Raw genomic sequence first — 16597 nt, 5'->3', positions numbered from 1 at the left:
GAGAGCATTTGCTCTCTTGCAAATCTCCCTCTCACTCCAACCAGCGTGTGGTTGTAGGTTCATTGCACTGCACAGATCCCGGCAGGCCAGGAGACAGCAGTCATATGATATAGTCTTTGTGACTGGCTTCTTTAATTTAACATATTTTTAAGGTTCATCCATATTGTAGTATGTATCAATATGCCATTCCTTTTTATGGCCAAATAATGTTCTATTGTATGGATACACAACATTACGCATGCATCAGTTGACGGACATTTGGGTTGTTTACACCTTTGGACTATTATGAATAATGCTGCTATAAACATTCATGTCCAAGTTTTGTGTAGACAAATGTTTCATTTTTGGGGGTATATACATAGATGTGGAATTACTGGGTCATATGATAACTTATGGGTTAACCATTTTGAGAACCACCAGAGTGTTACCCTAAATGGCTGTACCATTATGTATTCCTACTAGCAGTGTATAAGAGTTCCAAACTCTCTACATCCTCACCAATACTTGTTATTATCTGATGTTTTTATTATGGCCATTCAAGTGCATGGAAAGTGTTAGCTCTAACTTTCATATTACTGCCCCAAGCCTCTTAAATCTTTTGCTTTCATATTGATGCCCCAAGCCTCTTATTGTTTAACCTTGCCCGAAGCCTCTCATTCCAGGAAACCAAAACCCATCACTCCAGTCAGGAACCACCCTAACCCACCCCAAACTGCAAACTGGTCACTCGACAAGAAAAACAAGTTTCAGGAGACCCCAGCTCGACCAATCAAGGACTCCTAGGCTGAATGACCACCCACCCCAGCCCTAAATTTAAAAATCCTTAGTCTGGAGTTGCTATTTTCTCCTTAGAGGTAGCCCGACAGGTCTTTCCCTCAATAAACCCATACTCTTCTGGTTACTCAGCACCGCCTCATTCTTACAGAAAGTAGTTTTAATTTGCAGTCCCTTAATAGTTAATGACGTTGAGTATCTTTTTATGTGTTTATTTGTATATCTTCTTTGGAGAACTGTTTATTCAGATCTTTTGCTCATTTTTTTATTGGGTTTGTTGTCTTTACTATTGAGTTGTAAAAAAATTTTATTCTAGATACAAGATTCTTACAGACATATGATTTGCAAAAGAAAAATTAAGAAACTCAGACAACAGAATAAATTAAGACCTTTTGGTCTCCACTGGAACAAAATTTTGAAGCTGGACAAGAAATAGACACATGGTCAATGAATCTAGCAGACCTAACTGAACTGAATCCTAAACTGGCAATAAAAGCTAAAAGCTAATTCAATACCCAGAATCTGCCTAATTCCCATAAGACTCATCAGTATTGGTACCACCAGAGGCTGAGTGTAAGGGGTAGGGGATGAGAAGTACCAAATACATTAAAATAAGCACTATTTAGCCCTGGCTGGTTTGGCTCAGTGATTAGAGCATAGGCCCGAACACCCAGGTTCTCAGACCCAAGGTTCCCAAGTTTGATTCCTGGTCAAGGGCATGTACTTAGGTTGCACGTTCAATCCCAGGCTCCAGGTTGGGGTTGTGTGGGAGGCAACCAATGGATGTCTCTCTCACCGATGTTTCTCTCTGTTCCCCTCCTCGCACCCCCCCCCTCCCTTCCACTCTACCTAAAAGTCAATGTAAAAATATCCTCGGGTGAGGATTAACAAAAAAATAATAAAATAAAATCAATCAAAACATTACAAAATAAAAATAAAATTGAATTAATCTGATTGTAAGTTAGCTAAAAGAAACAGTTGTTCGCCCTGGCCGGTTTGGTTCAGCGGTTAGAGCATTGGCCTGCGGTCCTGAGAGACCCGGGTTCGGTTCCCGCTAAGGGCATGTACCTCGGTTGCAGTTTGTCCCCGGCTCTGGTCAGTCGTGCGGGTGGCAGCCACTCGATGTGTCCCTTTCACGTCGATGTTTCTCTCTCTCTCTGTTCCTCTCTCTCCCCCTCCTACTCTACCTGAACAAAAAATGGAAAAATGTCCTCGGGTGAGGATAATAAAAAAAAAAAAAAAAAAAAGAAACAGTTGTTCTTTACAAACATGCCACAATCCAAACTTGCCTTTAAACACCTAGTCTCTCCTCTGCTCTATTAAATATCATCAGAAAAAAAAATATTGCAACCTTTATAAAACATAAGTTCTGAAGATTAAAACACGCATTAATTTAATTTTCTGCAGTACCACACATTAATAGCATTTAGTAAAAATTTTCTAAATACTGTAGATGTCTGAATATACCGCATTCAAATATTTGCTATTTCAGTATTTTAAGTCACAAGTCCTTCAACAATCTCTCTTTTTAAATCAGTTCCTTATACTCAGTATTGCTATTATCTCTTGAAAAACATCCACACTGAGCCCTGGCTGATATGGCTCGCTTGGTTGGAGTGTTGTTCCATGCACCAGAGGGCGGCAGGTTCAATTCCCAGTCAGAGCACATACCCAGGTTGCAGGTTGGATCCCCAGTGGGGCGTGCGCAGGAGGCAACCAATCGAAGTTTCTCTCTCCCTACCTCTCTCTCTAGAATCAATTTTTAAAAAAAGAAAAGGAAAAAAACATCCACACTGAGTAAATCATCCTATGCAGTAGTTCAGCCAGTTATCACTCTCGAAATGCCTGATGTATGAGTAGTTGTGAAGTTGGTTACCTCATTTAAAAACACTGCATAAATATTATACAAAGATGCCGAGTATCAGAAATAACTGAGGGTACACAAGCAGCCAAATGAAAAAAGAGTTCCTTCTTATAAAATTGAGTAGTCAGTCATAAATGTTACAATGTTATTCACAAAATAAATGTGATAAATAATAACAAACTAAATGTTTCACCCTTCACATACTCTGTAAGCTTCCTTCACCTGCAAATATTAAAACTCAATTCACTGGCAAACAAAAGGGTGCAAGAGGAAAGAAATCAATATAAGTAAAACACATAAACTCTGAGCCAAGTACTTTATAGTATCTAATGAAATCCTCCAAACAATCTAGTGAAGCAGGTGTTAACATTACAAGTTTAAAATGTTGCCAGTAAGGCTCAGTGGAGTAAAAAGCACCTTGCCCAAGGTCAGATCTCTCAAATTCCAAGGTTCACACTCTCTCCAAAATGCAGAACCATATTTCAATATACTTAATCATTATGCCAAAACACATTTCCCCTCTTTATCCAAATATTAATTTTACACACACACACACACACACACACACACACACAAATGGTGGAACACGTTAGTTCTACATATGCCAATATGGAAAGACCTGAAAGAAACAAGGAAAAAGAGTAAAGAAAAGTGCGGGTTAATAATCCCATCATTGTAATACAAATAAACAAGAAATTATATATGGGTATACAGATAAACACATTTCTGGAAAGAATCACTAAAATATAGATATAGATAAATTCAGTTTATCTTTGAGTGGGCATCCTTTTTATTTCACACTTTTCTACATCATTCAAGTTGTCTAACCTTAAAGTAACAGCATGCAGTCTGGCCAGAGTGGCTCAGTAGACTGAGCGTTGTCCCATGGACTGAGAGGTCCCGGTTAGATTCACAGTAAGGGCACATGCACTGGTTGCGGGCTCAATCCCCAGTAGGGGGCATGTAGGAGGCAGACAATCAATGTACCTCTCTCACATCAATGTTTCTATCTCTCTCTCTAAAAATATAAAAACGTACAAAAAAAGTAATAGCATGCATAACATATTTAATTTCTCTTCACATTCTGTATTTTTAAAAAGTAGTAACAGCCCTGGCCGGTTTGGCTCAGCAGTTGGAGTGTTGGCCCATGGACCAGGGACCCAGGTTTGGTTCCTACTAAGAGCACCTCGGTTGCGGTTTGCCCCTGCCCCAGCTAATGCGGGGCAGTTGATGTGTCTCTTTCACATTGATGTTTCTCTCTCTCTCTCCCTCCCTCTCTCCCTCCTGCTCTATCTGAAGATGAATGCAAAAATATCCTCGGGTGAGATTTAAAAAAAAAACACAAAAAACTAGTAACAGCCACTGGAGAAAGCTTTAAAGGCTAAAAAATATTTAACAAAAACCATTACACCCAAGTCTAGAAATCTGTATAACAGCTGCTTAACCAGTAAACCAAGCAGTCTATGCTGTCATATTTATAAGACGTCAAACAAACTGGAAAAAACAGAATTCAGATCTTCTAGTAATACAAATGTTTTGCAAAATAGAGGAACACAGATACACAGATTATTCATACCTATAATGAATAGAATGTTTTGTATGCTAACCCAGTAATTTTTGCACCAAACAGCAGATTTACAGATATCAACTTTAGTCTCTAAAAAAAACTTCCAATCCTAATTTAGTGGGATTTTCTCTTTTTATAGTGGAAGTTAAAAACTGAAAGAATAGCCCTGGCCGGTTTGGCTCAGCGGTTAGAGCGTCTGCCTGCGGCCCGGAGAGACCCGGGTTCGGTTCCCGCTAAGGGCACGTACCTCGGTTGCAGTTTGTCCCCGGCCCTGGTTGGTCGTGCTGGTGGCAGCCACTCGATGTGTCCCTTTCACATCGATGTTTCCCTCTCTCTCTCTCTTCCTCTCTCTCCCTCCCACTCTGTCTGTACAAAAAATGGAAAAATGTCCTCGGATGAGGAAAAAAAAAAAAACTGAAAGAATATCACTGCACATTTAATTACCCTAAGAGTAAACATCACATTTTCCTTAGTAAATCACAATGTTAAAGTAGTCCCAAATAAGTACAAAATACTGTAAATGATCTTTTTTTTCCCTTTACTGATTTTAGAAAGAAAGTGAGAAGGAGAGAAAGACAGAAACATTGATGAGAGAGAACATCGATTGGCCACCTCCTGCATGCTCCCCACTGGGGATTTGGCCCACAACCTAGGCATGTGTCCACACCAGGAACCAAACTGGTGACCTTTTGGTGCATGGGGTCGACACTCAACCACTGAGCCACACCGGCTGGACTGTAAATAATCTTTAAAATACTATTTGTAAACCAAAGAACTTATATGCATATATGCATAACCAATGGACACAGACAACAGTGTGGGAAAAGGCAGGAGGGGGGCGGGAGTGGAGAGGAGGGGGTCAATGGGGGAAAAAATGAGGAACATCTGTAATACATTAAACAATAAAGATAAAATTTAAAAAAATAAATAAATAAAATAAAATAAAACACTATTTGTTCATTCACTCAATAAATACTTTCATTACTCAATATGTGCCAAGCACAATGCTAGGCACCATGGAATTAGGAGATAAAACAGCCTCTACCCTTGTAAATTCTTATAGTATGTGGTAGTAAGGATAAAGTCCACATAAGCACAAAATGGTATGACATTATAATTGCCGATTTAAATTAGAAGGTGACTCCCATCATCTAATGAACTAACATGTAAATAAAAGCCAGCCAAAGAAAATTCAAGGCAGATTAGAGCAGTCAGTTAGGTGAGGGCTCCAAAGTTAGTCACTGGATTTGAATCTAGGCGTCACTATTTAATAGGTGTATAAATTTGATCATATTACTAATCTGAATCTGTTTCTTCATTTTTTTAAGGGACAATAGTACTTTCATCATAAAGTTGTAAACTTAAAAAAGTACATTAAGCCTTGATAAACCTGGAATAAATACTAGCTATTATGATGTTAGTGCCATTAGCAGTCATTTGCAAGGGCCCAGAGGGAAAGAGCTAGTAATATTTGAGGGTAAAGACATACAAGTGGCTGAAATAACAAAAGGGGAGAGGGAAATAGGGAGCAAAACATAGTTTTTCACTACGCTATCTAATTCAGTAAGTCTAGGCACATGTGGCTATTGAGCACTTAAAACGTGGCTAGTCCAAATTGAGATATGCTGCAAGTGTAAAATAACACCCTACATTCTAAAGACTTGGTATGAAAAACAATGTCTCGCCCAGCCAATGTGGCTCAGTGGTTGAGTGTCGACCCCATGCACCAAGAGGTCACCAGTTCGATTCCTGGTCAGGGCACATGCCCAGGTTGTCAGCCTAGTCCCCAGTGTGGGGCGTGAAGGACATGGCCAATCGATGTTCTCTCTCATCGATGTTTCTATCTCTCTCTCTAAACATTAATAAAGAAAAAAAATAATTAAAAAAAAGGAAAAACAATGTCTCAATTTTTTATATCAATGACATGTTGAAGTGATTACTGGATTAAATAAAACATATTAAAATTAGAGTAGCCAAAAGGTAGAAGCAACACAAGTGACCACCAACAGATAAACAAAATGGGGTATATACATACAAAGGATTATTCAGCCTTAAAAAGGAAATTCTGACACATTACAATATAAATGAACCTTGAGGACATATTAAGCATTAAACCTGTCACCAAAGGACAAATACTTTTGATTCACTTTTATGAGATATCTAGAGTCATCAATTTCATAGAGACAGAAAGTATGAACAGTTGCTGCCAGGGGATTCGGGTGGAGGGGAGGGGAGGGTATTGTTTAATAGGTACAGGGTTTGTTTTATAAGATGAAAAGAGTTCTAAAGCCCTGGCTGGTTTAGCTCAGGGATTAGAGCATCATCAGCCCAAGGACCAAAGAGATGCAGGTTTGATTCCAATCAAGTGCAAGTACCTCAGTTGCTGCTGGATCTCTGGCCCTGGTCAGGGTCATGTGGGAGGCAACCAATCAATGTGTCTCTCTCACATCGGATTATTTTTCTCTTTCTTTTTCTCTCTCTCCCTCCCTCCCACTCTACCTGAAAATCAATGGAAAAATATCTTCAGTTGAGGATTAAAAAGAAAAGAGTTCTGGAGATAAATAGTAGTGACAGTTGCATGACAATGTGAATGTATTTAATGTCACTAAACTGTACTCTTAAAAATGGTTAAGATGACAAATTTTGTTATGTGTATTTTACTGTAATGAAAAATTTAACTTTATAATTTTTCTAAGTGGCTATGAGCACACTGAAATTACATATGTGGCTTGCATTTCTACTGGACAACAGTAAGCCCTACTGTCCTAAGGCAGAGGAAGGAGTTAGCAAACTTTCTGTAAAGAGCTAGACAGTAAATATTTTCTGCTCTGGAGCCATATCATTTGTTCTGAAAGTAGCCATAGGTAATACATAAATAAATGGGCATGGAAGATTTATCCCACTGTGGTTTGCTGACCCCTGCCTTAAGGCACCCACTGTAAGCAATTGCTCCTACTGGCTCACACTGCTAAATTTTTGGGAGTTTTGTGAGCCACTTTATATTTTTATTTTTTTTATCCTCACCCGAGGATATTTTTCCATTTATCTTCAGATAGAGTGGAAGGGAGGGAGAGCAAGGGGAAGAGAGGGAGAGAGAGATAGAGAAACATCAACATGAGAGAGACACACCGACTGGCTGCCTCCTGCATGACCCAACCAGGGCCAGGGAAGAACTGCAACCGAGGTTCGTGCCCTTGACCAGAATCAAACCTGCAACTCATTGATCTTTGGGCCAACGTTCGCTTAACCACTGAGCCAAACTGGCCAGGAATGTGAGCCACTTTAATATTGGTAGTTTAAAATCTGCCACGATAAGAGAATTTATACCATGTAAATCAGCAAACACTACAAATCAATGTTTTTCCTAAAGAAATGGAACATTTACCAGCACTACACACTGATTACATACATGTAAAGAATTAGCTTCTCTCCTAAGCATTTAAAATATATATCTGTGAACCATATTTGAGAAAAATAGATAATCATTCAAATCATTCTCTGTGTTCCATGGTTTAGATGAAGGTCCATAGCTAAGAAAGTCTGTTCTAGCCCTGGCCGGTTTTGCTCAGCGGTTAGAGCTTTGGCCTGTGGTCCAGAGAGACCCGGATTCGGTTCCCACTAAGGGCACGTACCTTGGTCGTGCGGGTGGCAGCCACTCGATGTGTCCCTTTCACGTCGATGTTTCTCTCTTTCTCCCTCCCACTCTATCTGAACAAAAAATAGAAAAAAATGTCCTCAGGTGAGGATAAAAAAAAGTCTGTTCTAGAAGAATTATGTTTCAGCAAACAAAAGAGTAAATGTCCTGATTAGTCAAGAGTTGTACTTGAATAGTGGTGAACTAAGGGAAGAGCTGTTTAAAACTAAGCTGAGAGAGGAGGGCAGGAACCAAGAGATTATGTATATACTGCACTCAGCAAAATCTCAAAAATTTGTAGTTATTAAATATATACTTGTTAATATTTACTGAGCCCATACCATGCGCTAGGCTATGGTAACAATGGTGAACTATCATTGATCCTCTCTACTAGAAAAATAAGCATTAATCAAATAGCCACATAAATACAGAATTTACATTGTGATGATTTATGACCCAAAACAGGGTGCTGAAAGAAAATACAACAGGGGAATCCCAATCTAGTCTGGACAATCAGGAATAGCTCACAAACAAGAAAATGACCTCTGCACTGAGATTTAAAGGGTAAATGGAGCGGGCAGAGTGGCAATGCAGGAAGCAAGAACAAATTGCACCAAGTCCTAAGGCTGGAAAAAAAGTGTAGCAACAGGTCAAGGAACTAAAAGGTCAGTATGGCAAGAGCCAAGCAACCAAGGGAAAAAGGCGGTATCATGATGTAGAGGTAGTCAGGAACCATACCACACAGGGCCTCACACAGGCTTTAAGTAGCTAAGATCAATGAGAACCATTAGTTCCACCTAGAGGGTAACATGATCAGATTAACATTTTTCAGAGACTGATCTGGGAATGAATTGGGGGGATAGAAAAGTGGAGAAACTGACCAGTAGGATACTATAGTTTCTAAGCAAGAGGCAATGGCCACTTAGCAGAGTCAATCCTAAATCTTATAAGCACCTACTGTAATCTATTAAATACTCCACTGCAGGACACCACTCTTACAAATTCGAAACCCCAAAGAATTTTTCTTTATGTAGGTTATAACTATTAATATAAGTTACATTAGAAATTAAAACTGAATTATCTGTTTAAAAATAAACTTATCCTGGCCTGTGTGGCTCCGTGGTTAGAGCGTAGGCCCACACACTGAAGGGTCTCAGGTTTGATTCCCAGTCAAGAGTACATATCTGGGTTGCATGTTCGATCCCTGGCCCTGGTCAGGGTGTGTGTGGAAGGCAACCAATTGAATGTGATGTGTGTCTCTCATCAATATTTGTTTCTCTCTCTCTCTTCCTCCCTCCCACTGTATCTAAAATTCAATGGAAAAAAAAAAATGTCCTCAGGTGAGGATTAAAAAAAAAAACAAAAAACACTCTTATAAATAACATTCTTTTTTTTTTTTTTTAAAGGTTTTTTTGTTTTGTTTTTTTTATCCTCACCCGAGGACATTTTTCCATTTTTTACTCAGATAGAGCGGGAAGGAGAGAGAGGAAGAGAGTGAAACATCGATGTGAAAGGGACACATCGAGTGGCCACCACCCACACGACCCAACCAGGGCCGGGGACAAACTGCAGCCAAGGTACATGCCCTTAGCGGGAACCGAACCCGGGTCTCTGTGGACCGCAGGCTGACACTCTAACCGCTGAGCCAAACCGGCCAGGGCAACATTCTTATTTTTTTTAAAAAGACTACAGCCCTGGCTGGTGTGGCTCAGTTGATTAAGCATCATTCCATGCACCAAAAGGCCACTGGCTGCATCTCCACTAGGGGGTATGCAAGAGGCTGTTGATAGATGTTTCTCTCATCAACGTTCCTCCGTTCCTCCGTTCCTCCCTCCCTCCCCCTCTCTCTCTACCTCCCTCTCTCTTCCTCTCTAAAATTAGTAAAAACATTTTTTCAATGACTACTGTCCCAGTGTAAAGAGGAGTATTGTTTTAAATTTTTGCAAATCACTTTAGTCTTGTAATGGAAAACTGGATTCACACCTGTTACAACACCCCACATCGTCTAGCTTCTGGAAAAGTGTGTTGTTCATTTTTGAAAATTAGATTTAAAAACACAAATAACAGCTGAGAATTATTATGAAAACAGTTTTGATATCATGGTCCTCCTAAAACGGTCCTGAGCACCCCAAACCACCTTGAGAACTGCTGCTTGGGTAACAAAGTAATCGCAATGTGATAACACTTCACAGCAACTAGGAAGGCTCAAAGACAGACAATAACAAGTGTTGTGGACAATGTAGAGTAATTGGAACCCTCATGCACCGCTGATGGGAATATAAAATGGTACAGCCGCTTTGGAAAATAGTTTGGCAGTTCCTCAAAAAGTTAAACATAGAGCTACCACATGACCTAGAAATTCCACTCATAGATATACACCCACAAAGTATGAAAACATATGTCCACACAAAAACTTTTGTATGAATATTCAGAGGCATTATTCATAATGATCAAAAAGTAGAAACAACCCAAATGTCCATCAATTTGATGAACAGAGAAATAAAATGTGATGTACAGTATATCCACACAATAGAATACTATTCAGCAATACAAAGGAAACTATTGATACATGTCACAACATGGCTGAACTTTAAATAACATTATGATACATATAAGAAGCCAGTCACAACTTTTCAAAATCTAGTGTGTATTTTACACTTGCAGCACATTTTAAATCATTTCAATCATATTGTAAATGCTCAATAGGCAGAGGTAGCTGATGGTACCAAAGTGGACAATGCAGTCCTAGACTCACACTATAATGTTAAATGTTTGTGATAATGACCCTAAGACACTGCAATTTCCCTTATCAAGAAAGGCTCCATTCTATTCAATACAATATTTATATTATTGTACGTTAAGTATGTTAATCTCTTTCTAAAAGTTTAAATGATGAAGATGTTTTCTAAAAGTAGAATAGATGTTGCCTATTTCAGATTTTTCACTATAATCCAGAGGGCTATAAAATCCAAAAATAAGCTAGTCAGAAGTTACATGGGAGCTCCCTGCCATTCTCTGCACTGATTTAAATCACACACACACAACATTCCTCTGGATTTCATCTTGTTTACTGACACTTGGAAATCCTCAAGCTGTTTCCAATAACAGATAATGAATAAATACAACACAATCTTGCCCGGCTGGTGTGGCTCAGTGGATTGAGCATTATTCCCGTGGACTGAGAAGTGCCAGTTGGATTCCTGGTCAGGGCACATGCCTGGGTTGCGGAGTAGATCCCCGGTAGGGGGAGTGCAGGAAGCAGCCAATGGATGTTTCTCTCTCACATCGATGTTTTTCTCTCTCTCTCTCCCCCTTCTTCTCTAAAAAAAAAATCAATGAAAACCTTAAATAAAGAAAGAAATAAACACAATCTCATACACAGGGATTTTGTGCCACTACACTTTTATCTATTTACATTATGAAAACCCCCTATCAAACCACTTTGAATGGGCTCTCTCTGAAGCACACCCACACCTTTCTTCCCTCTCAGGCCTGAATCTTTACTTTTCTCCCCTAAACTCTTAAGGGTCCCCAACGAGACGTGCAACCAAAGGAGCAATGGGCAGCAGCAGTGGCCTGTCCCTGCTTACCCCCTAAACCTGTCTCCAAGGTCCCCTTTTCTGACTTCCCAGTAGCTAATAGCCCCACCTTGGCTCACTTCTTTCCTATAACATTTCTAGAGAGCCTAGGCTCTCCTGTTGCTTCTTCTACCCTAAGACCTTCCTTTGTTTCACTGTCCCCAACTTTAACAAACCTACTCTCAAAATAATAAAAAATAAATAAATAAACCATCTTGGAACACAGAGTGAAGTTTATATTCTAAACACTCTCAAGGAGAAATGTAAACATTAATCAATTGATTCTAAATGCTCCATGAAAATTTTCACTTTAATTTTATAAAAGTGCAAGCTTTATTATCAACCATGAATAAGTAACATTTATTTATTTTATTTACTTGTTAGTCTTCACCAGAGGGTATTTTTTCCATTGATTTTTAGAGAGTGGAAGGGAGGGAAGGGGAGAAGGGAAGACAGGAACAGGGGGGTGGGGGAAGGGAGAGAGAGAAATATCAATGTGAGAGAGACACACTGGTTTTCCTCCCGCAAGTGCCCAGTCCAGGGAGCCAGGGATGGAATCAGCAACCCAGGTATGTGCCCTTGACCAGTAATCAAACAAAAGAACTAGACCCTTTGACCTGATGCTCTAACCACTGAACCACAACATTTATTAAACACCAACTGTATTTAGGCATCCTGTTTCTGCCTGTTGGTTACATACACTCAAAAAGAAACCAAGGGTAAAATAAAAAATTAATCACCACCTTACAACTTATTGTACAACTGACTCAAGAGGTTTAACAATTTCATTCAATCAATTAGAACATGTTCATATAAAGAATTTACATTATATAGCAGCTATTACTAAAAGAGATTTTAAATTGTAGAAAATGAAATTTGCCTGATGGAAAGCTGAAGACTTCAATATTATTATTTTGTGGGTCTCTTGCTTACCCTCTCCACCTCCAACATACCTAAGAATTCTCACAACCAAATGGTTCCAATTTTTTACTGAACATTTTAATGGAAATCTTAATGTTATTAAATATATTTTAATAATAAATTTTAATCTACAGCAAATAATTTAAAGCTATCAAGCCATTTAAGAAAATTTTAATTACAAAATGACAAATTTTTTTCTTGTGCTTCAAGTAGAATTTTACAAATCTTTTGGAATTGCTTTTCTTATTCTTGCACATTTTCCTGTATGTGCTTCCCTTAACAGAGCTCACAGAGAGTTCAACTTGTCTTCAGATTCTTGGTGCAGTAGTGAGTTTCAATTTTTATGTTTTCTGCTCTAACAGAAAGCATTTGTCAAAACAAAAAAATCAACTTCCACCAGAAAAGGTTGTTTCAGAAAGGCCTTAATCTATTAAAATTTTATTTTGGGAAAAAAATGTTTACTTTGGTTACAGAGGAGTAAAATTAAAACTTCCACAGAATTTTAAAATTCTAATTTCATCATCACAAAAAGTAAAAAAAAAAAACTCACAATTTATCATAAACTGACCTAAATCAAATTTTCTATTTATAGATTATTGAATCTTTCTAATCTTTTACAGAATACTCAAAACAGCCAGAATGCTGGAAACCTGAACTAAGAATCCTAGGAAGAAGACCTAAGGACTTCAAAAGTTAATGTGACTACACACCCACTATATAGAACAGCTGAAACAAAAAAGACTGACACCATCAAATGTTAGCAAGGACGTGGAGCAATAGAAATTTCCATGCACTGTCATGTGGAAGTAAAATAGTACGTACAAACATGGTTTCTACCATATGATCCAGTCATTCCACCTCTAAGTATTTAACATAAAATATAAAAGCATTTGTCAAAAAAATATTTGTACAAGAATGTCCATAGCAACTAACTGAAAAGAGCCCAGGTGACAGACTACAACAGGAGAACAGATAATTTATGGTATATTTACAATGGAAAACAACACAGCATTAAAAAAGGAACTGCACAACAAGAATGAATCTCAAAAACATTATGCTGAGTGAAAAAAGCCTTACCCAATGACACTTATGAGAAGTTCTACAAAAGGCAAAACTAACCCATGGTGAAGAAATTTTTTTAAAGTGGCTGATTGGGGAAGGTATAAGATGTAACTAACTGTCTAGTCAATTTTAAGGTTCTACATCTTGACAAAGCTTTCCACTGCAAAGTTTTGTGGTAACTCCTAGAATGGCAACCACGTGCATTTCATTGTATGTCAAACTTACAAAGCGAATTCAGGTTAATGATAAGCACATTGCTGAAGGGCTTTTTAAGGGGAAGAAGTACTGATACTTGCAACTTTGAAATGCATCCAAAAAATAAAATGGACTGATAAATTATGTGTGTCATACAGAAAATATAGAAAAATGCTAATTGTAGGTAATAGACATGCGGGTGTTCATTTTCTAATTCTTTCAACTTCCCTGCATGTTGGAAAATATTAAAATGTTAAGGAAATTTTCCTAGCAAAATTGAGACCAAAAAAATACGGTGATTCAGTTGGTGGTAAAAGTTTTTCTCACTTGATGCTGCACACTCTACTTACAATGTCACAAAACTCATCACCTTTTAGAACTATATACACCAATACTCCAAGTCATTTACAGTCCCTGGAGGAAAATATGTACATTTCAGGAATTGTTTCCTCATAAACTGGTCACAATGTTTGAAATCGCCAGAGAGCAATGCAATAATTGTGGGAAAATATTCTGAGATGTATTCAACAACATTCTAAAACAATTTGCTGAATTCAAGATTCCTAATTAACTGTAAAATTTATATTCCTGAGCAGATTTTAAGTTGTAAATTATTTGGTAGTATTCTCCATTAACTCCAATTTTGTTCATTAGATTGCCACCGCTAACATCTAAATAATGCAGCTATCGTCCCTCTAAAATAAAAAATCTACCCAATGGCTGGAATCTAAGGGATGATAAAAAGATTAAAAACAGCAAGTCATCGGTGAAAGTCATCCAGCTTTCTGCTTACGCCTGATACTATTACTTCACATGTGGCTGAAAGCAATTTCTACGTTAAATTTTTTAAAATAAAAAATGGGAAAGATTTCGGCAGTCGAAACGAAGGAACTAAAGGCACACGTGCTCCTCGCCGCAAAATCCACCTTAACCCTCAGGCAGGTAAAACAATGAGCAGCCCCCTTCTTTATTCCGGAGACAAAACCGCAGGCTGGGCTAAAGCAACCCTGGCCCCAGCCCAGCCTCTACCCCGCCCGGAGCCAGCCGGTGGGTCCCCTTCCTTTGTGCGGAGCAGCAGGGAGGCGGCTGGGGGCGGGGAGCTGGGGGCGGAGGCTAGGGGGTCGGTGGAGGCCCCAGCAAAAGGAAGGCACGGAGGGAAGAGGGATCTGCGCGTCCCACAAACAGGCCGCGCGCCACCACCACAAACCTCTGCGGTGTCCCAAGGAGCAAACCCACGAACTTGGATGTGATCTAACTGTGGATGAGCCCTGAGAGTACGGCCAGGAGCACCTCCAGGAAAGACCCCCTCCCAGGCCTTTGCAAAGCCACCTCCTCCCACCGCGGTCAGAGGTCCAGCCGCCACCACGGCCCCGGCCCAAGCCGAGGGCGGTGCTCACCTGCTGGACGGAGCTATCCTCGGGCACAGCGAACTCCTCCTTCTCCTTCGGGGTCTTCACAGTGACTTTCATGATCTTGGGCTCCGCGGAAGGAGCGGCTGCGGGGGCGCCGGTTCCTTCGGCCGCGGCGGCGCTGTCCTGGGAGCTCGGAGGGCCACCGCTTTCACCACTCTCGGCCATGGCGGCGGCGGTGACTCAGGAGGGAGCAGGCGAGCGAGGGGGAGCCAGCAGACGCCAGAGCCGGCTGGTCCGGACAACAGAGAATGCAGGACGCGCCGCCTCGGTGACAACGGGCGCAGAGCCGCCCTGGCGGGCGAGGGACCGTGGAGCTGGGTGTGAGCGCCGGCGCAGGCCCGGGTCGGGCGCTCGCAGCCGCCGTATGTTCAGACGCCGCTCGGTCGCAGCGACATCCGCAGCCGCCGCCGCTTCCTCCTCCCCACCCCCTCCCCCACGTTCCTCCGCCGGCGCCGCGCGGGGCACGCCGGGTAACGCGGCTGGCGGCGTCGGTGAGTCATACCCGATCGACCCGCCTTCGCGTTCCCGCCGCTTTGCTTCCCCGCTCCCGTTCCCAGGGTCCAAGTGTAGGCACAGCCAGAGTGAAAGACTAAAGGCAGAGTCGGGTGGGAGAGGTCAGTTCATTTTCTTTTCACCCCTTTCCCCCCAAAATAAATTGGCAGGTTCTGGAAGGCATTTTCACGGCGCACACGGATGACTTCACAGCTAGCGAAATTACTAGAAAGGGCTCGACCACGGGACGCCGCGGCCGCGCCTGCGTCCTCGCGGTCCAGGTAGTTCCCCCACTCCTCACGTCAGGCCCCGCGCCGCCCCGCTCGCGGGAGCCACTGGGAGCGGGGCCTCTAATTAGTGCCGGGGAGCTGTTTTGTTACTTTAATATGCTTAATTTTTGTTTACTTGGAAGATTTAAAGTGCTTGATCTTACTGCCGGAAGCGTCGGCGCTGGAAGCTAAGTTAATGGAGGAAAGATCCTTATAAATAAAAATGTACACGTCCGTAGCCACCCTCCGAAATCCCGTGGTCCTTGCTCTGCGGCCTGGGGCTCGTGCCCTCAGGTCAGCCTTGTTTGCGCAGGTGATCAGGCCACCTGTGTTGACTTTGGCCATCACTCCCGGGCTGACATCTCTTGGCGAGCACTCCCGAATTTCCTGTGAACGCTATCCCCCAAAATGTCTGGGTCAAAAAGAGAGTACCCACTCAACTGGGAATGTTTAATGTAGCCCAGTTGTTTGTTTTATATTCTTACATAAGATAAGTTGCTGCTTTATTTCAGACTTTAGGTGGCATTAAAGATAATTGTTCAAAAATTATATTCAGTGTAATTTGGCAGTTGATCGGTGTTTCTCACATCTTTGTTTCTGTCTTCCTCTTCCCCCCTCTCCAGAAATCAAAATTTAAAAAAAAAAAAAAAAAAAAAGCAAGTAAGTTATCCCTCTGAGAAAATTCTCCAAGTAATCAAGGGAAGCCTCATTTTGTATAGTCTATGTGTGATCTGATGCTTCTGTGAACTAATGGTGGTGTTTCCTTAAACGCTTGGTTTCTCATGACCACCCCTAAGGTGCAAGCCACTGTATTTTCAAGGAGAGAAAA

At 40.8% G+C, this 16597-nt stretch overlaps 1 protein-coding gene across 2 annotated transcripts in view; it reads right to left on the bottom strand.

The window, feature by feature from the left end:
- Positions 1-15673, bottom strand: part of UBQLN1 (ubiquilin 1) — a 43065-nt gene extending 27392 nt beyond the window's left edge. For both annotated transcript variants that reach the window (XM_036260849.1, XM_036260851.1), the window contains exon 1: positions 14993-15673. In XM_036260849.1, the coding sequence (XP_036116742.1) occupies positions 14993-15172 (180 nt within the window). In that variant the 5' untranslated portion in view covers positions 15173-15673. The remainder of the gene's footprint in view (positions 1-14992) is intronic.
- Between the last annotated feature and the right edge of the window lie 924 nt (positions 15674-16597).

The sequence above is a fragment of the Molossus molossus genome, unplaced genomic scaffold (genome assembly GCF_014108415.1).
Source record: "Molossus molossus isolate mMolMol1 unplaced genomic scaffold, mMolMol1.p scaffold_m16_p_14, whole genome shotgun sequence".
Classification (NCBI taxonomy): Eukaryota; Metazoa; Chordata; class Mammalia; order Chiroptera; family Molossidae; genus Molossus; species Molossus molossus.
The sequence above is the reverse complement of the archived record's forward strand: the minus strand, read 5'-3'. Positions and strand labels throughout refer to the sequence as shown.